This window comes from Sminthopsis crassicaudata, chromosome 5 (assembly GCF_048593235.1).
Source record: "Sminthopsis crassicaudata isolate SCR6 chromosome 5, ASM4859323v1, whole genome shotgun sequence".
Lineage (NCBI taxonomy): Eukaryota > Metazoa > Chordata > Mammalia > Dasyuromorphia > Dasyuridae > Sminthopsis > Sminthopsis crassicaudata.
In genome coordinates this window covers 267785335-267806091 of record NC_133621.1, presented here as the reverse complement: position 1 = coordinate 267806091, position 20757 = coordinate 267785335, and the positions used below count along the sequence as shown (strand labels likewise).

Below are 20757 nucleotides of genomic sequence, written 5' to 3'. Positions count from 1 at the left end.
TCATTATCTTGTGTGAAATTATTATTTTTTTCTATAATTTGCTGTTTTACCTAGTCATTTTTAAGATGAGATTATTTAGTTTCAAATTACTTTTTGGTCTATTTGCCCCTAACTTCTTGTTGAATGTAGTTTTTATTGCATTGTGATCTGAGATGAAGGCATTTACTATTTCTGCCTTCCTGCATTAAATTTTGAGATTTTTACGTCCCAATATATGGTCAATTTTTGTATTGGTTCCATGAACTGCTGAGAAAAAAGTATACTCCTTTCTATCACCATTCAGTTTTCTCCAAAGATCTATCATACCTAGTTTTTCTAATGTTCCATTTACCTCTTTAATTCCTTTCTTATTTTTTTTATGGTTTGATTTATCTAATTCTGAGAGTGCAAGGTTAAGGTCTCTCACTATTATAGATTTGCTGTTTAATTTTTTTTGCAACTCTCTTAACTTCTCCTTTAGGAAGTCAGATGGCATACCATTTGGTGCATATATGTTTAGTATTGATATGGTTTCATTATCTATACTACCTTTTAGCAGGATATGGTTTCCTTCCTTATCTCTTTTAATTGGATCAATTTCTGCTTTTGCTTGATCTGAGATAAGGATGGCTAGCCCTGCTTTTTTGGCTTCACCTGAAACATAATAGATTCTTTTCCAACCTTTTACCTTTACTCTGTATGTATCTCCCTCCTTTAAATGTGTTTCCTGTAAACAACATATTAGAGGGTTCTGACATTTGATCCAGTCTGCTATCTGCCTCAGTTTAATGGGAGAGTTCATGCCATTCACATTTAGACTTAAAATTACTAATTCTGTATTTCCTGCCATCATATTATTCCCTGATTATGCTTTTTTTCCCCCTTGTCCCCCTGAAACCTTTACCCAGTATTGAATTTATGGACCCCACTTGTGATGCATAGCCCTCCCTTTTAAGTATCCCTCCCCCCTCTTTTTAAGTCCCTTCTCCTTTCTTGTACCCTTCCCTTATTCCTCTTTTTCTTTTCTTTTTTCCTCTCCGCACTTTTAATGAGGTGAGAGAGAATTCTGTGAAAAACAAATATGTCAATTATTTACTCTTTGAGCCTACTCTGATGAGAGTAAGATTTATACAATATTTCTCCCCCTCTCTAAGTTCCCTCAGATGTGGTAAATTTTCTATGCCTCCTCCTGGGATTTAGATTCCTTCTTTTTATCTTTCCTTTCCCATTTTATGATACTATCTCCTTCCCTTTACTACTTCTTTTTCATGTTATATCAGTAAAATTAAATTATCCATGTGGACTTTGTATCCACAACAGAGATACAGTTCTCAAGAGTGCTTTTTACCTTTTTTTTTTTTTTTGCTTCTCTTGAGACTTGTGGATGTAGATCAAATTTTTTGTTTAAATCTGTTTTTTTTTTTTTTTTTTTTTTTCCTTAGAAACAAATGGAATTCCTCTGTTTCATTAAATGTCCATCTTCTTCCATGGAAGAAAATGCTAAACTTAGTTGGATAGTTTATTATTGGTTGCAATACTAGTTCTTTTGACTTTCAGAATATCAGGTTCTAGGCCCTACGATCCTTTAATGTGGAGGCACCCAGGTCTTGAGTGATCCTTATTGTGGAATCTTGATATGAATTTTTTTTTTCCTTGCTACTTGCAATATTTTTTCCTTAGTTTGGTAGTTTGGCAGCTTAGCCACAATGTTCTTTTTTTAGGGTCTTTTTCAGAAGATGTTCGAGGAATCCTTTCATCGCCTATTTTCCCTTCTGTTCCTATTATCTCTGGACAATTCTCGTTGATGATTTCCTGTAAAATAGAATCTGGGCTCTTTTTTTCATCATAATTTTCAGTAAGTCCAATGATCCTCAGATTATCTCTCCTAGATCTATTTTCCAAGTCTATAGATTTTCCCAGTAAATATTTGATGTTATTCTCCAGCTTTTCATTTATTTATTTTTTTGTTTTGTTTTGTTTTGTTTGACTGATTCTTGATTTCTCAATGAATCATTCATTTCTATTTGTTCAGTTCTGATTTTTAATGAGTCATTTTCTTCAAATTTTTAGTTCTTTTTGTATGGGTCCAATTGAGCTTTTAAATGAATTATTTTGCTCAGTTGAATTTTTTTCCATTTCACTATTTTTTTAGTGAGTTATTTTCTTTTTCCACATCACAAACACTACTTTTTAAGGATTTTTTTTATCTTCTCCAATTCAGAAATCTTACTTTCCTGTTTTTTGTTAATCTTTTCTAATTCACAAAATTTTGTTTCCCTGCACCTCCTGTGAATTCTGTATTTTTTTCCAACTCAAATTTCAGGACGTTGTTATTCTCTATCATAGCTTCTCTTTCCTTTCCCCATTTTTCTTCAAAATCTCTTAACTTTTGACCAGTCTCTTCTAGGAGAGGATTATGTGTTGACGGGCATGTATCATTCCCTTTTAGGCTGTTATCTGGAGAGTGTTTGCTGTTAGCTTCCTTGGGGTTGGATACCAGCTCTTTCTCAGTATAGAATGTGTCAATCATTCTCTTCAGTTTCTTACTCATTCTTAAAACTCTGTGGGGGTCTGCTCTTTTGTATGAAATTTACCAGCTTTCTCCCAGACAGTTGATAGGATGCAGCAATCCTTTGACTGGGCTAAGAGAGAACTCTGGGAGAGAGTTCTCTTCCTCCCAACAGAAATGACTCAGAGGTGGTTAGCAGGGCTGCAGCAAGGAGTGCCCATTGAAGGACCCACACTATGTCACCTAGCAACTGCCCTGAGACTAGAGGCTGAACAGTAAAAGCGTCACAAACCCCAGGCAAAGCCTCCCATAGGGCCGTAAATATTACCAGCTGACACAAAAAGCCCCTGCTCTTAAACTGGACATCTCTGCTCAGAAAGCACACTTGCTGTTGCAGGGGTTCTGCTGCTGTGGGAGTTCCACTGCTGCTGAAGTTTCACTACTGTGAGAATTCCACTACCTCAGGCTGAGCCCCACACTATGAGGATTACAGGCTGCCCCAGGCTGTGTCCCCTGCTGTTCACATTCTTAACTGCCCTAAGGAAAAGCCCCGGACAGCAGAAGGGGGCTGCACACCATAATGAGATTAGTGTTAGGTAACTTCTGGTTTGGGGTGATTATATTTTCTGGATTTTTACTTTAAAGTGGCTTTGATTTCTCTTCTTATGTGCCATTTTACAAGCAGAGTGGAGCTATCAGCCTATGCCAGATTCCTCTATCTCAGTGGCTTCTCTGATCCCAGAATTCTCCCCAGCCCATTTGACTCAATGTGCTAGCCCTTAGTCCAACCCTGTCTGTGCCAGTGCTTTTTTTCCTCCTCTTAGAACCGACCTTTTCTGTTAAAATTCCAGATTCTCTTTTTCTGGTAAGTTGTGCTTCTAATCCTTGTGGTTTTTATCAGTCCAGCATTATTTTTGAAGCTGATTTCACTAGTTGGTATTGATGGTAAAAGGGAGCTTAGAAATGCATGTGTATCTTCTGTGCCATCTTGGCTCTGCCCCACTTTCTTTCCTTTTTCTAATCAAATTTACCAAAGGTTTATCAATTTTATCGTTTTTTTTCATAAAACAAACTCTCAAGTTTTATTTATTAATTTAAAAGTTTTTTTATATTCAATTTTATTTTCATTTTCATTTTAGTATTCCAAGTTAATATTTGATGGGAGGGTTAATTTGCTCTTTTTCTAACTTTTTAAGTAGTAAACCCAATTCATTGATCTTCTTTCTCTATTTTATTCAAGTAAGCCTCTAGAGATATAAAAATTTCCCTTATTACCACTGTGGCTGCATCCCACAAATTTTGGTATGTTGTCTCATTGTCGTCATTCTCTTGAGTGAAATTATTGTGTCTATGATTTGACCCATTCATTCCTTAGGATGAGATTATTTAGTTTCCAATTACTTTTTTGTTTAGCCCTAGCTTTTTGTTGAATGTAGTTTTTTCATTGTGATCTAAAAAGAATGAATTTACTATTTCTAACTTTCTGCATTTAATTTTGAGGTCTTTATGTCCCAATATATGGTCAATTTTTGTAGAAGTTCCATGAACTGCTGAGAAGAAAGTATACTCCTTCCTGTCTCTATTCAGTTTTCTCAAAAGATCTGTCATATCTAACTTTTCCAATATTACCAATATTTACCTCTTTAACTTCTTTCTTATTTGTTTTGTGGTTTGATTTATCTAATTCTGAAAGTGCAAGGTTGAGTTCTCCAACTATTATAGTTTGCTGTGTATTTTTTCTTCCAACTCTTTCAACTTCTCCTTTAGGAGATCTTGGCGCACCATATATGCACAATATATATTCACTACTTGGTGCATATATGTTTAGTATTGATACTGCTTCATTGTCTATGCTACTCTTTTGCAAGATGTACTTTCCTTCCTTATTTCTTTTAATTAGATAATATTTTGCTTTTCTTGATCTGAAAATGGCTAGCCCTGCTATTCTGAATTCACCTGAAGCATAATGAATAGATTCTCCTACAGCCTTTTACCTTGACTCTGTATGCATTACCCTGCTTTAAATGTGTTTCCTGCAAACCATATATTGAAGGATTCTGGCTTTTGATGCAGTGTGCATCAGACTCCACTTTATGGGAGAATTCATCACATTCACATTTACAGTTAAAAGTACTAATTCTGTATTTTCTGCCATCTTATTATCCCCAGATTATACTTTCCTTTTCCTTTCCCTCTTTACCCATGTCCCCAGTATTAAACTTAGGGCACCACTTGCCTCATGCCGCTCTCCCTTTTTAGAATCCCTCCCATCCCCTTTCAGTCCCTCCTCCTTTCCTTTAACTTTGTCTTATTTTTTTTTCTGTATTCCCTTCTATTTAGTTTACTCCTTTCCTTCTCCCTTTTCATCTCCCACTTTTCAATGAGGTGAGAGAAGTTTCTCTGTAAACCAAATATGTCTAATATTTTCTCTTTGAGCCAAATCTGATGAGAGTACGATGTACCTCCCTCTCCCTTAATTCCCTCAGATATAATAGGTTTCCTTTGCCTCTTTGTGTGATGTAATTTCCCTCTTTTTATCTCCCCTTTTCCCTTTTCTGATAAAATCCCCTTTCCACTTTTATTTTCCAATTTTTTAAATATTATAACAGTAAAACCAAATTATACAAATGCTCTTTATGTATGCCTATAACAAAAAACAAGAGTTCTTTTTATCTTTTATGGTTCTCCTATTGGGAGGTTAAATTTTTTGTTTAGCTCTATTTATTTATTTATTTTTTCATTAGGAATAAATGGAATTCACTTGTTTCATTGAATGTCTATCTTCTTCCCTGGAAGAAAATGTGCAGCTTACTTAGCTGGGTAGTTTATTCTTGGCTGCATTCCAAGTCTTTTTGACTTTCAGAAGCTGAGATTCCAGGCCCTTTGATCCTTTAATGTGGAAGCTGCTAGATTCTGAGTTATCCTATATTGTCGCTCCTTGGTATTGTTTTTTTTTTTTTTTTTTTTTTTTTTTTTTTTTCTGGCTGCTTGTAACATTTTTTCCTAAGTCTGACAGTTCTGAAATTTAGCCACGTTATTACTTGACGTTTTCATTTGGGGTTTCAATGCCTATTTTACCTTCTGATTCTCTTACATGTGAGGCAGTTCTCTTGGAGGATTTTCTGAAAAATAGTGTCTAGGCTCTTTTTGCTCATCATGCTTTTCAGAGATTCCAATTATCCTTAGATTATGTGTCCTAGATCTATTTTCCAGGTCTCTTATTTTTCCACGTAGATATTTAACATTTTTTTCTATTTTTTTCATTTTTTTGTTTTTTCTTGACTGATTCTTGATGTCTCAAATAATCATTCATTTCTGTTTTTTCAATTCTGAGTTTTTAAATTAATTTTATAAATATAATTTTTTCATAGTACATATGCATGAATATATATATTTTTTTACATTATCCCTGTATTCATTTTTCCAAATTTTCCCCTCCCTCCCTCCCTGCCTCTACTCCCTCCCCTAGATGACAGGCAATTCCATGAATATTAAATGTACTACAGCATAACCTAGATATAATATATGTGTGTAAATCCAATTTTCTTGTCGCATGGTAATAATTGGATTCCAAAGGTATAAGTAACCTGGGTAGAAAGATAATAATGCAAGCAGTTTACATTCAATTCTGATCAGTTCTGATTTTTAATCAAATCAGTTCTTATTTTTAATAAGTTATTAGCTTCATTAACTTTTTTCCCTTCTTTTTCTATATGTCCAATTGAGTTTTTAAATGACTTGTTTTGCTCTATGGAATTTTTTCCATTTCACTCATTTTTTTTTTTGTTTGTTTGTTTTGTTTTGTTTTGTTTTGTTTTGTTTTGTTTTTAATGAGTTATTTTCATTTTTCCAATGAACAAATCTTACTTTCCTGGGACTTCTTTACCTTTTCAAATTCACAAATTCTGTTTACCTGGGAGTCCCTTACCTTTTCCATTTCACATTTCAGGAAGTTGTTTTCTTTTTCCACTTTATCAAATCTTTCTTTTAATGAGTTATATGCATTTCTCATGCTCTTTTGCAGAGCTTCTCTTTTTTTTTATCCATTTTTCTTCTAGCTCTGTTTTAGGATATTTTCTGATTTCTTCCAGTTGAACTTGTCTGATGGGGATCAGGTTATATCCCCCTTTGTTTTTGTTTTTGTTTTTTTTTTTTCTGGAAATTTTCTTCTATTAGTCTCCTTAGGGTTAGAAATCTGCTCTATTTCTGTATAGAAGCTATCTATAGTTAAAGCTAGCTTGGCTTTTTTATTCATTTTTTTTAAAGCCCTTAGTGTCTGGCTTCAGGGCAAGGAGGTTCTCAGCTTCCTCTGCAAAACAGGGACAGATAGACAGTAACTGTCCTGCAAAAACAGGCTTGAAGAGTGGACATTCTGCTGCAAAGTCTTACTGCCCTGGGCAGAGCCCCCACTGTGCAGAAATTATGAGTGTCTTGGGCAGAACCCTGCTATGCAGTAGTGTGATTTTCTTTGGAAGTACCCCACTGGGCAGGAAGTGTGCCCTGGGCAGAGCCCCATTAGTGGCTGCCTTGGGACAAGCGGTTGAGCAGCAGAAGTGTCTCTGTTCTGGTAGACTATGGCTGAACAGCTGTACTGGGGTTGTGCTGGGTCACTCCTGGTGCTGGGTGGGTATGGTCAGGTCCTGTTAAACTCTGGTGTTTTGGCGTATATGCTACTTTTGGTGTTTGTGTAACTTCTCTGTTGATCTACTGCTTTTCAATTAAAGCAGAGCAGACAACGTGTGGTAGAGTCCTCCCTGCAAATTCTCCACCCACAGGGATCACACTGTGCTCCGGGTCCACTCAGCATGGGCAAGCCTCCGTGTTCTGACTCCCTGGCTGCTCTGGACTCCTCCTACCCGATCAAGACAGACTTTATCTGGCGAAGTTCCAAGTAATCTTTGGCTGGCAAAGTGTTGTACTCCCAATATTTGGGAATCCTACCAGTCAAGCATGATTTCTGAGGCTGAATTAGGTATATAGTAAGTGAGGGTAGAAGGGAGTTCAGAATGAAGCATCTATCCTCTCCACCATCTTGGCTCTGCCCCCCCCCCCCCCCCCCCGGGAAGTAGTATTTTTTTTAAAACAAGATCTCTGGTTCTTTTTCTAAAGCTCTCATTTCCTTTCTCCACTTTCCTTTTAACTCTTTTAAGATCTATTTATAATTCTTACTAAGAGAATCTTCAGAGTTGCAGACCAAGTTATCTTACATTTTGAGGCTTGACCTGATGGCTTTTTGCCTCAAGTGTCATCAGGGTTTGAGGTCTGCACTTCCCTATCTCCATAGAATCTATCTATGGTCAGAGTTCTTTTGCTTTTCATTTTTAAATGTTCTGGTCTGCTCTTAGGACAATAGGGAAATTGTCCCAAATTTCCTCTATCTCAAATTTCCTCTACAGGCAACAGTAGTTTCATGCTTCCCTGGGGCCAGGGTTGCTGTCTTCCATCTAGTGCTGTGTAAGCATGGCTAAACCCATTTGTTTTCCTGGGGTTTGGGGTCTCATTATTTGTCTTCTGAAGTTGAGTTGAAAGTCTTTCAGCAGAAGATATTTTGGAAGAACTTCAGGAAAAGTCTGTTTGCTGATCCAGTGGTTTCTGAACCAAGACAGAATAGCTTGTATTATAGTTAAAAGATTCCCAGTAAATTTCTCCAGGGGACAGAATCCACTCTGACCTCAGTCCCTGTATTGTACCTTTGCTGGGCCACCTCCACCCTACCCCTGTTCTTCAGACCGACTTTTCCTGAAGTTCTTCCAAAGTATCTTCTGCTGAAAATATATGTGGATTCTGTCACTCGAAAACCAATTCAGAGGCTTTATGTGACAAAAGGAAGGAAGAGCTCAAAGATTTGTGCATTTTTTGTCTCTTTGATTTTATGTTTTAAAAAACTACCATACTAAAATATCTGCCTAGGGAGAAGCATTAGCTACTTTGATATTTATGAACATAGTTGATATCTTCAGGCCCTCCACTCTTCAGGAAAGTATCTAGAAATACCATTTTTGGCTGCATAGTATAAAATGACATTTTTAGCTTATTTATGTTTAAATGGAAATAAATCATTATTAGATAACTCAATATGTATTATGTTATATAATGAAATTTCACTTAAAATATATCAGAGAGTAGCGGGAACTCTAAATTCTCAGTCTGAGGAGACACAGTGAACATTTTTGCAGGTCCTAACCAGTTGGGTAAACTGGCTAAAGAGCTGTCCTTTACTGTCAGAAGACATAGGTTTAAAACTCACTTCTGATACATCCTAGCTGGTTGACTCTACACAAGTTGCTTAACCTCACAGTGCCTCAACTTAATAATTCACTAAGAATATCATTTGCAATAAAGGCTTCATTTCCAAAATATAAAGAGAATTGACTCTAATTTATAAGAAATCAAGCCATTCTCCTATTGATAAATGGTCAAAGGATATGAACAGACAATTCTCAGAAGAAGAAATTGAAACTATTTCTAGCTATATGAAAAGATGCTCCATGTCATTATTAATCAGAGAAATGCAAATTAAAACAACTCTGAGATACCACTACACATCTCTAATTGGCTAGAATGACAGGGAAAGATAATGCAGAATGTTGAAGGGGATGTGGGAAAACAGGGACACTGACACATTGTTGCTGGAATTGTGAATGCATCCAGCCATTCTGGAGAGCAATTTTCAACTTTGCTCAAAAAGTTATCAAACTGTGCATCCCCTTTCACCCAGCAGTTTTACTTCTGGTCTTATATCCCAAAGAGATCTTAAAGAAGGGAAAGGGATGCGGATGCCCATTGATTAGAGAAGGGCTGAATAAATTGTGGTATATGAATATTATGGAATATGATTGCTGTGTAAGAAATGACTAGCAGGATGATTTCAGAAAAGCCTGGATAGATTTACATGACCTGATGCTGAGTGAAATGAGTAGGACCAGAAGATCGTTGTATACTTGCACAACAATACTATATGATGATCAATTCTGATGGATATGGCCATTTTCAACAATAAGATGAACCAAATCACTTCCAATAGAGCAATAATGAACTGAACCAGCTACACCCAGCATAAGAACCACTACATAGAATTCCCAATCCCTCTAATTTTGTCCGCCTGCATTTTATATTTCCTTCACAGGCTAATTGTACACTGTTTCAAAGTCCGATTCTTTTTGGACTGCAAAACAACCTTTTGGTCGTGTGTGTGTGTGTGTGTGTGTGTGTGTGTGTGTGTGTGTGTGTATGTATAAATTTCTACTTTAAGATATCGAACATGTATTGACCAACCTGCCATCTTTGGGGTGGGGGGGAACGAGGGGAAAAATTAGAAAAAACGGTTTCGCAATTGTCAATGTTGTGAAATTCCCCATGCATATATCTGGTAAATAAAAACTATTAAATTAAAAGAATATCATTTGCAGAGAAATTCCCTGTTTATCAGTGAAGGTAATTTTTATCACTGTGATTTCCATACAAATGAAATCTCATATTCCTTTGGACATAATTAGTTCAAAAGCAATCTGGCAGCATCATTTTCAATGTTTTGGAGAAAGTCAATTTTGGAGAATGATTTATGAATTAAATAACAAAATAATATACCTAGTGAAATGGAGAAATAGTTATCTCTTAGTTCTTTCCCTTAGACTCATGTCATGGTTCGTAGTAAAAAAAAAAGAATTTCTTATTTTATTGCCCAGTACAATATTTTTAAACTATATTTTGCAGTCAAAGATCAGAAGAAATAATAGATGTGCATTGTAAATCATTACTTTTGTTTTTATTTTTAGTTTCCCTTCCCAAGAAGACTTGAATAGAAAAAATACATTGGTTTTCTACTTATTAATCCCTTTCTTCCAGGGATTATAGAGCTTTAGACAGGTTACATTGTTTTGGATCTCTTGCCCATGGAGAAGAGATAGAAATATGTTATGTTATGCTAAACTGAATGTCTGTGGATTTCTCTGATTTATAAAAGGGAATATTCTGCCATGTCATGCTGAATGTGGCAGTACTATATTTCCAAACATTTTATCTGTGAGGACTGTGGTAAGAAAGTCGATCTTTCCCAATATCGTCTTTGCAATCTACTTACATAAAAAAGCCCAAATTAATCATGTTAGAGCAGATTGTTCTTTTTATTTATGGTATTTGCTTAGAGATATGGTGCTCTGAAAGTGCGAAGCAATTAATGTAACCAGATCACTCACAGATAACTCATATTTTAAGACCACCTCTTTCTACCCACCTCATTCAACTTAAAGACATTTATCTATATCACAATTCCCTTTGAATCATATTGGCGTTGCTCAAAAATACATTGTAGAATAGCTTTAAAATTATGCCTTTTATATTAATTTTTATATATTAAGTTTTAATTGTATTTTACTTTTTTCTACAATAGCAGAAGAAAGTTCTTCAGAAGATTCTACAAGCAGGTAGGCTTTGTAGCTTTTGATTAATCTTCTTGGTCCAGTCTTCAATAGGTTTTTCAATTCAGACAAAGCAGACTGTCATGAATCCAAAATTTTTATACTACTATAGTATACTATGCTATACTATGCTATAGAATTTTTATACTATCATATTAATTCATGTTTTTGCTTAATTAACTTTCAACAAATTAGGTTTACTGGACACCTACTAGGTACATGTGCATTTGCACATATATATATATATATATATATATATATATATATATATATATATATATACATTATTATGTGTGTATATATGTTTATGCATATATTGCATATGTGTGTGTATATATACACACACATATATGTACACTATGTGTATGTGTGTGCATGTGTTTATTCAAGCTTATTTATCAGATTATTAACTGTTTTGTGTATAGATAGTTGACTGAGGAAGCTGAAGGATTAAGTGACTAGTTTGGGTTCATGAAATCATTATGTGACAAAGGAAGAAGTTGAATCCACTGTATTTTTACCCCCTTCCTACTTCCTATCCACAAAACCCTAATAGAACTATTAATAAATAGTATTTGATGAATGAAGAATGAACCAGCTATGTTCCATATGGCCACACCACATGTTAGCCACCTGGAAGGGGGCTTTTAAATCACATCTGCAATGCAAATATGTATCATCTTCTACTTGCAGAAGTTTTACCTAAGTGCTCAGATCAAGGAGTTATCAACAGGGGCTGGGGGTTAGTCACTGGGACCAGGATCCTAAATTAAGACAAGATATGGTATTGGAGATTTCTCAGCAAGGAGAGAAGCAATGGTAGAGAAGAGGGAAGCGTCTGGTGAGTAGTTTCTGCTTGGAACTCTTGTAGACAACTATGGTAGAGAGCTAATTTTTACTTTGAGACTTTGGCAGGAATATTCTTCTTTCCAATTAGAGAGATGTGGGCAAGTTGGCATTGTATCTTGAGAAGTAGTAAACCTTTTGAAAACGCACTTCTCTGGAGCTCCTACAAAGGCAAACAGATATGGCAAAGGATTAGTTGTAAAGGTCATTAACAGGAATGACTAAAACAGAGATTGCTAAGTATCTCACTTTTAGTGAGCTCATTTTCCCACAGCACAGAATGTTATTTTGCAGTGTCCTACAGATTCTGTGCTCTTTGTTGCTGTCAGTGTTAAGAGTTACTCTTAATATAAAAGAAGGTGAAAATTCTGGAAAAACGCCTTTCCACTTTCTAGATGATCAAGTAGAATGAAGTATTCCAAGAAATGATAATTTTTTTCTCTTAAATAAGGAGGAAGGTGAAGAGAAAAGAGGCAAAGTTGGGAGTGATTGTCTCGGGAGATTGGTGGGAAGAGTCCCCTGATCCCAAGAAGCTGAACATTTGGAACCTTTCTTCCTATATTTATTTAAAAAATGAAGTATTAGAACTATAAAGCACCCAGAGCAGTTCCTAATATGACAAATTCAACTGAGATATTTTCACAGCCCCATAGGATGGCATTGATTAATGTGAAATAGCTTAGGGGCTAAATCAAATATGATTAAGCAAGATGTTTCAAGTGACATGGCTTTTTAAAGTCAGAGGGAAGTAAGTCCTTGATGTAGAGAAAAGAGCCCATTAGAACAGAGTTAGGAAGGGAACAAGGGGGGGGAGCCTAGGTAAGAACAAACTCTCATGTACATTGTATCTATGGAAGTTGTTGCAGGATACCTAAAGAGATAATTGAGTCAGTCTTTTAGATATGCTAACAAGATAGTCCCAGGAAATTGATCTCTTTTTCTATGGGATTATGGTTGATGGACATGTTGCAGCATTTACATTATTCCTGTTAATGGTATTATATTATTCCTCTTTTAGATGTGAATTTAAGGGGAAGCAAATAGGAACATGATTTTGAAGCCCTAAGAATCTGGAAAGAAAAATAAAAATTTGGAAGTTAATAAAAAAATTCAGGAGGCCTTGAGAAGTTTAAGTAAAAAGTAGAGTTAGTTGAAGTGAAAATTGAGAAGCTGAGTTGAAGAAGATAGATTCCAACTAAAGGAAGAAAAGAAAGTGAGCCCAAAGAGGATTTGAGGAGATGGAAAAGACATAAGAAAGAAGACAAGGTGAAGGCTATAAAGAGGAGGAAAAGGAGATGAAATACAACTGAAAAATGAGAAAGGGAAGAAGAATGTTAAAAAACAGGACCAAATAAGCAGTCAGTTCTCAAGTTTAAGAAGAAAGGAAGGGAGATTGCTCATGTGTATCAAAGTATCAGAGCAAAAGGAATGAAGGAAGGAAGGAAGGAAGGAAGGAAGGAAGGAAGGAAGGAAGGAAGGAAAGGAAAGGAAAGGAAAGGAAAGGAAAGGAAAGGAAAGGAAAGGAAAGGAAAGGAAAGGAAAGGAAGGGAAAGGGAAAGGGAAAGGGAAAGGGAAAGGGAAAGGGAAAGGGAAAGGGAAAGGGAAAGGGAAAGGGAAAGGGAAAGGGAAAGGGAAAGGGAAAGGGAAAGGGAAAGGGAAAGGGAAAGGGAAAGGGAAAGGGAAAGGGAAAGGGAAAGGGAAAGGGAAAGGGAAAGGGAAAGGGAAAGGGAAAGGGAAAGGGAAAGGGAAAGGGAAAGGGAAAGGGAAAGGGAAAGGGAAAGGGAAAGGAAAGGAAAGGAAAGGAAAGGAAAGGAAAGGAAAGGAAAGGAAAGGAAAGGAAAGGAAAGGAAAGGAAAGGAAAAAGGAAAGGAAAGGAAAAAGGAAAGGAAAGGAAAAAGGAAAGGAAAAAGGAAAGGAAAGGAAAGGAAAGGAAGAAGGAAAGGAAGAAGGAAAGAGAAAGAAAGATGTGCTAACACATCCTAAGGAGCTGAGAAGAGAATGGTTTTGTGCTAGTGAACAGGGAATAAAGATAAATTGGATTCAAGTCCCCCCTTTGTTATATTGAGCAAGTGTGCCCCAGAAATTTTTCCCATAACAGTTGCTCATCTGCATTATTTTCTCTCTGAAATTTCCCTACATTAATCAAAGACAAATAATGTACCCCAACTTGAATTCTGAACTCAACCACTCTCTCCCTCCAGCGCAAGTGAATTGAAAAATCTGGAGTTGAAACTCCTTGAAAGTAGATTACCACAGGGATCGTAAAAACTTTTTCTAGCAAGGAAGATAAACATTTACTTTTACAATAAAGACTTACTGAGACTGGAACGCATGATATATTCACATATCTAAAGGACAACTAGGCAAAGCAGTGGGCACTGTGTCCTGGGTTTGGAATCAAGAAGGGTCATCTGAGTTCTAATCTAGATCAGATACTTATTTGGTTATGATTCCAGGCAAGTCTCACTTAATCCTGTTTTCCTGAGTTTCCCCATCTGTGAAAGAATTGAGGAAAGAAATGGCAAACCACTTTAGTACCTATGCCAATCAAATGCCAAATGGGATCAAAGAATAAGACACTACTGAAATGATTGAACAACAAATACAACTCATATCTAGAGCTGAAACCTGTTGAGGGTAATTGTCACAATTTAGAAGGGAAGGTACAGAGAACAGTGACATGCTATTACAAATAGATTTCCAAGGTTTTAATAATTTGGGAATTTATAATGTCCCATTGTGTTTGTTTATCAACTTTAGAAAAGTGTAAAAATTAAGTGAGATTATTCTGGAGGAAAGAGCCCCTGATAGCTTCTAAACTAATATTTTCTTCTCTACCAAAATGAATCTTGGAATAGGAATAGTTGATTATATCTTCTATTCAATCATCCTTTGTAACATATCATTGGGTAACAAAGAACCTTGCAACAACTAAAAAGTTTTCTTGTTCATGATTGACTTCTGGAAATAAAAGAACTAATTTTTGGTTTCTTTTTGAAAGATACTCTGACATACCAGAATGGAAAATTCTCCAGCTAATCACAGATAACGAATTCAGTTTTGATATGGAGGTAAAGTTTCTTTATTGATTTTTTTTTCTACTCATATTTCAGTTTAGACAGTGCTTTGTTTTGTTAAAAGATATTGTAAACATACTATACAATCTCTTTAGTTATTTAATACCAAAGATCCAAATGGAGTTAAAAGGACCCAAATTATTTTAAAGCAAAGAAGCTTTTTTTCTGCATCAGACTTTCAAGTTTCCCCACCTCTAAGTTTTGTTGTGTTTTTTTTTTCTTCTGAATAACTAACTGAAACCAACTTTTATGCAATTTACATTCTGCTAATATTTCTCTATCAGTCTCCATATTTTCTTGTTACCTTTGTATTTAACTATGCACTGAAAAGAGTCTTAGATTTGGAGTGGAGAACCAGGCTTCAAATCCCATGACTTACACTCTAAAATAAATAATATTATGATGTTCCTAGAGGTCTCTTCTTGCTCCATATCTGTGATTCATTCCATAATAATACTAATTTTCTCTAAAAGTTGGTTGCACCGGTTGCTCCTGATTTTTTATTACAAATAGAGCACCTATGAATATTTCTGCACACATAGTTCTTATTTTTCCTGTCCTTGCTCTTTTTAGGATGAATTCTTAGCAATGGAATAAAAAAATAGTATTTTGATTCTTACATATTGTTTTCTAAAACACCTGGACCAATTATAGTTCTCCTAGTGGTATATTAGAATTTCCCACGATTTGTAAATTTTTTTTTTTGTTTTTCTATGACATTTTGTTTATTTGTAAAATTTATTTTATTTGAAAAAAACAGTAAAAAAAATAAAAACAGAAAAGGAATACAAAACAAAATAAAACAAAGCAAAAGATAACATTGTCATGTGCCCTTCAAAAATTCAAGGAGAATTAAAAATATACATCAACAAATTACCAGATAAAGAAAGTATATATTTATTAGAAGAAATTAAGTTCATGAATATCCATTTTTTCTTTACTTCTTTGTAAATTGTTTTCTCTGCCGTATAACTTATTTACTATACTCTTTCCTTTCATCTACCCTCTCACCCTCAAGAAAGCTACCATTAAGAAAATATATATTTATGTAGACATATATAGACACACACACACACACACACACACACACACACACACACACACACACACACACGACTTTCCTATCCCTACTGATTCTAATTAAATTCTGTTTTATAACTTGTCTTGTTATTACTTAACCTCTCCCCACTCCAGGATCCCTCCCTTGTCTTCTTTCCTTACCCTTTGCTTCCCCATCTGCCCACCCCACTACCCTTACTTCTTCATAGATTTTTGGAGAGTGCTATACTTTTCATATTATATATGTAGTGTTGAACCCATTCCTGATGTGAGTAGGTTTTCAGAACTGTGTCTTCCCTCTCTCTAATGCTTGCTTGTATTCTTCTTCTATGCTTTCTTTCTATTACATAATTACTATTTTTATCTTAACTCTACCAGTCTTTCCTTTGAGCTACCTTACTGTTGATGTAAATCTTAAAAGCATAGTATACATTTCCAGGGAAAACCAAACAATATTTTGATGTTTAAACAGTTTCTCTATGCGGAATTCTTCAAAATTGCTCTTTAATATTGTCCCTTATATGTTAAATTTTCTGTTAAGTTCAGGTTTGGTTGAAAGAAAGTCCTGAAAATTTGCAAGTTCATTTAATATTCATTTTTTATCATTCAAAATTATAGATAATTTTGTTGGATGTGATATTTTTGGCCATAGGAATAGCTTTTTATTTTTTTCCTGTTGTGGATAGATTGATTCCAGGACCTGTAGACCTGTAGTCTTCTATTGTAGGTGCTGATAAGTCTTGCACAATTCTAATTGTAACAGCTCCAATGTTTTGATTTTTTTTTTTTGCTTTTTGCAAAATTTTCTTTTTGATCTGGGGATTTCACTATTTGACTAGAATATTCCTGTTTATTTTCCAAAAAGAATCTTTTGTGGTGGTGATCAGGGGATTTTTTCTATTTCTATTTTTCCCTTCATGTCCTATCACTCCAGGACTGTATTCGTGCATTATTGTGTCAAGGTCCATTTTTTTGTCAAAAAGTTATAACAGTGAGCTTATTCCTATATTTTCTTTTCTTGATCTGCTCTTCACATCTTTCAGTTTTCATATAGGATGTTTTACCTTCTTCTATTTTCTCATTCTTTATAGTCTATTTTGTTATTTCTTGGTTTCTCATAGCTTCACTGGCTTCCCTTTATCCAATTCTCATTTTCAGATTTCATCTTTGAGACTCTGTCCCTCCTTTGCTAGTTGGCTAACTTTTTTTTCATAATCGTCTTTTTTTCATTGTTTGGCTTTTTATTTTTATTTTTTAAAGTTTTTTCCTCTATGTCTCTCATTTGATGTTTGAATTCTTTTTTTAATTCCTCCATAAATTCTCTCTGGGCAGGGGGCCATTTCACATTACTCTTTGAGGTAGAAGAAGCTTTTTGTTACTAAAATGTCCTCCTCTGAAGATGAATTCTGGTTTTCTCTATTCCCATAATATGATTTAATGGTGGGAGTCTACTTTGCTGGCTCATTTTTTTTAATAAGAAGTATAAACATCTCTAATCATAGGATTGGAGGATGGTGCCTCAAGCTTCCCTTGAGATCTCCACTCTGATCAGGAATTCCAAATCAAGAGCTCCACCTTCACCAAGTGCTGATTTCTTCCTACCCAGGGCCTTCTCTCTGCAGCACAGTGGAGCCTGGAATTCCCAGTCATCCAGGATTCACTCTGTCTTCCTAGACTCAAACCCGAATTTGACAAAGAGTGGGGTGGAGTGAAAGTTTCTGCCGAGACTCCAGCCATATCCAGCTAGCTGAGAAGCTCCCCACTTGATGTTTCTGTGTAGTTTGCCTGGAGGTGTTTGCACATCAGACAAGTTACTCCTCAATCTTGGGGCTTTTTGGATTGTATCAGAAGCCCTGTCCTGCCCCAAGTTATCTTGATCTATCACCAGTGTTGGCCCTGAGGCACAAATTTGTTCTATTTGTGGGGAAAATCTGGAGAGCTTCAAATTTACCAACTTGCTCCTCCATCTTCCCAGAATTCTCTATTCTTTTTAATTTTTCACCTTCTTAAGGTGATCAAATAAACATGTTGATTTTTAAGTTTCTTTCAGTGGTGGGAAACTGGAACATTTTTTCATGAAGTTAATGATATTTTTATTGTCATTTCTTCATTTTGAGCTATTTTGCTAGATTTAGAGATTAAAAGATATGTGTCAGATACAGTCAATCTTCAGCTGTCATGGAAGTCACATTGTTAGAAAATGATTTTAAAGTCAAACTATACATAGAATATATGGGAAATGGGAAAGAGGGCATTCAATTCCAATGACCACCAAACCAAAGTTCATCTTTACCTAGGAATGATTGACCATATTATTTCTAACCTAGAAATACTGTTGAAGTAATTTTCTGACATGTTCCCAGATGAATCCTTTGTCTTTGACCTTTTTCCAGCTTCCTTTTACTCATTAGAATTTAAGCTCCTTGAGGGGAAGGCTGCCTTTCCTTTTACTTGTATTCATATTCACACCATTGTACACTGTGTCTGACACACACACAAACACACGCACACACACATATATATATATATATATATATACATACACATGTATAGGCATATATTTATATAATAACTGCTTAAAAAGGATTTTTTTCTAAGTTATGTAATCTTGTGACACTAAGATTGATTACAGTTTTATTAAGGTATTGTTTATACAGTCTGTGTTTAGAATTTGTCTTAAAAAAAAAAAAGAAATCTCATTTCAATGTGTCCTAATCTACTTTCTTCAATATTCTTTGTTGTAATGAGATATATTTCTGTAATGTTCTTATTTAGAGGACCCCTTGAGTGTTGCATTAGATTTTGGGAGCATAATTATAATAGATCTTTGAGTTTTAAGTCCAGACATGTAAATTTTCATAGGCAATGGAATGCACAGACTTCTTTAATCTATAAAAATAAGATGAATAAGACTAATGAAGGGAATAATACATATCAGCTGCTCCACAAATTTGCAGCATTGTGGCTTTCATTTTTCATCTCTACTTTGCATGCAGGTTGTTATCATGAAAGTGAACATGAGGTTACTGACTTAATCTCACAAATACTTGAATTTGCAAAAGTTAAAATATATGCATATTGAGAGTTGAATGTATATCTTACATATTGTTATTATCTAACTTAGTTTATATAGAGATTTGAAATATTTTCCAACCTTTTTCTATTCTTTTAGTTTCAAAAGCACGTTTTTGTTTGTTTGTTTATTTGTTTGTTTGTTACACAGATCTCTATATAATCAGACTTATTGATTTTTGTCTGCAGTACTTATTATGTTTGATAACATGGATCCTGCATGGTGGATCAAAAATCTTATTGTTTTATTATAGGTTTTAATTTTAAATATTTAAGTTAATAGGATCAACTAGTTGGATAAGTGGTAAGGGCAGTGGTTTTGCAACAAGGAGGACCTGATTCAAATGTAATATCAGACACTTATCATGTAATAGCTGTGTAACCTTGGGCAAGTCACTTAAACCCAATTGCCTCACCAAAAAATAAGTCATTATTATTAGTAGAGTTTATTGTAGTGTACTTATTGACCTTACCTTTCACTACTTGCCTAAAGAAATTCTAAGTACTATAGAAATTTTGTTCTCTGCCTATGCCTTGTATTTTCTAATCTTCAAGACTTTAGAGTTTCTTCTCAAAATGTATTTCTCCACCATTTACCTGTTGCCTTTGTAAACTGTAGTTTTATCTTCCTTTATACTATTTTATCTCTTCCTCTATGGAAGCAAGCTCTCCCCCTCTTTTGAGGTCTATTGATACCACATTTTTCCTTGGGCAAAAAAAATCTGGGTTTTTTTTAGACTCTCCCATTGAATCTAGTAGAGTAACTTACATATAAAAATATGACTTAATGATGTTTTTTTTTTCCTTAGTAAATTTGTTGGATTAGTAATGGGTTATATATCATTGATAAATAATAAATATTTATATAGTACTTTTCCCATGGTAGATATTATACTCAGCACATTACATTTGATTCACACAACAATCCTCAGATGTAAATACTATTATCATTACCATTTGACAAATGAGGAAACTGAAACAAATAGCTGTTAATTAGGATTACTGCAGGGTCACACAGCTAGTAAATGTTTGAGAGAGAAATTGAAATTGAACTCAGATCTTTGTGAATGCAGCTTCAGTGCTCTAACCACAATTTTTGTTCACATGTCCATATTTTTGGTAGGTATTTTGGGGTTTGTGACCCATATTTCTTTATTTTGTAAACATTGGGTTCCAATTTCATGGTCCCTTGTTTTAAGACATTTTGAAAAGTCTACTTCCATTCTGTCTGTTACTTGCTTACATTTCTGGCTGCTTGCAGTAAAAAGGCAGTACAATACGGTTGTGGCTTAGGGCACTACAAAAAAAAAAAAAAAAAAGAAAGGATGATAACAGGGATTAAAATGTCTAGAGAGGATTTTCAGCATGTTGGCAAAATGGACATGTTTGTAAGGGATATGGAATAGATTACAGAAATTAAAAATAAATAATAGAGTTGGCATGAGTGAGGGGGGAAATCTGTTGGAGGAGATGGGATGGCACAGGGTCACCTGAATAAGTTTTAAAGCTCAAGCTTGGTAAGGAGTAAGCCTACTTCATCATGCAAGGTAGGAATGAAGGAGATATTGGCAGAAGGCATCTGAGAGATAGGAGATGTGGAAGAGAAGAGGTGAGGGAGCTCATTTCAAACAGCCTCATTTTTTTTAGTAAAATTTGAAGCAAATTTCTCATTTCAAAGTGTGGGCAAGAAAGAAACCATGGAAAATTTGAGAGAGGATGAAAAGTTGTGGAAGAGCTGCTGTGGGGATTGGGATAGTCACTTGATAAGGAAGGTATCATAGGGTTCCCTTAAGGGTCC

At 35.1% G+C, this 20757-nt stretch overlaps 1 protein-coding gene across 10 annotated transcripts in view; it reads left to right on the top strand.

Moving 5' to 3' along the window:
* The window catches only part of LOC141544610 (uncharacterized), an 80090-nt gene that overhangs the window by 32917 nt on the left and 26416 nt on the right, over positions 1–20757 (top strand). For all 10 annotated transcript variants that reach the window (XM_074270989.1, XM_074270996.1, XM_074270997.1 and 7 more), the window contains exons 7-8: positions 10878–10911; positions 14753–14822. In XM_074270989.1, the coding sequence (XP_074127090.1) occupies positions 10878–10911; positions 14753–14822 (104 nt within the window). The remainder of the gene's footprint in view (positions 1–10877; positions 10912–14752; positions 14823–20757) is intronic.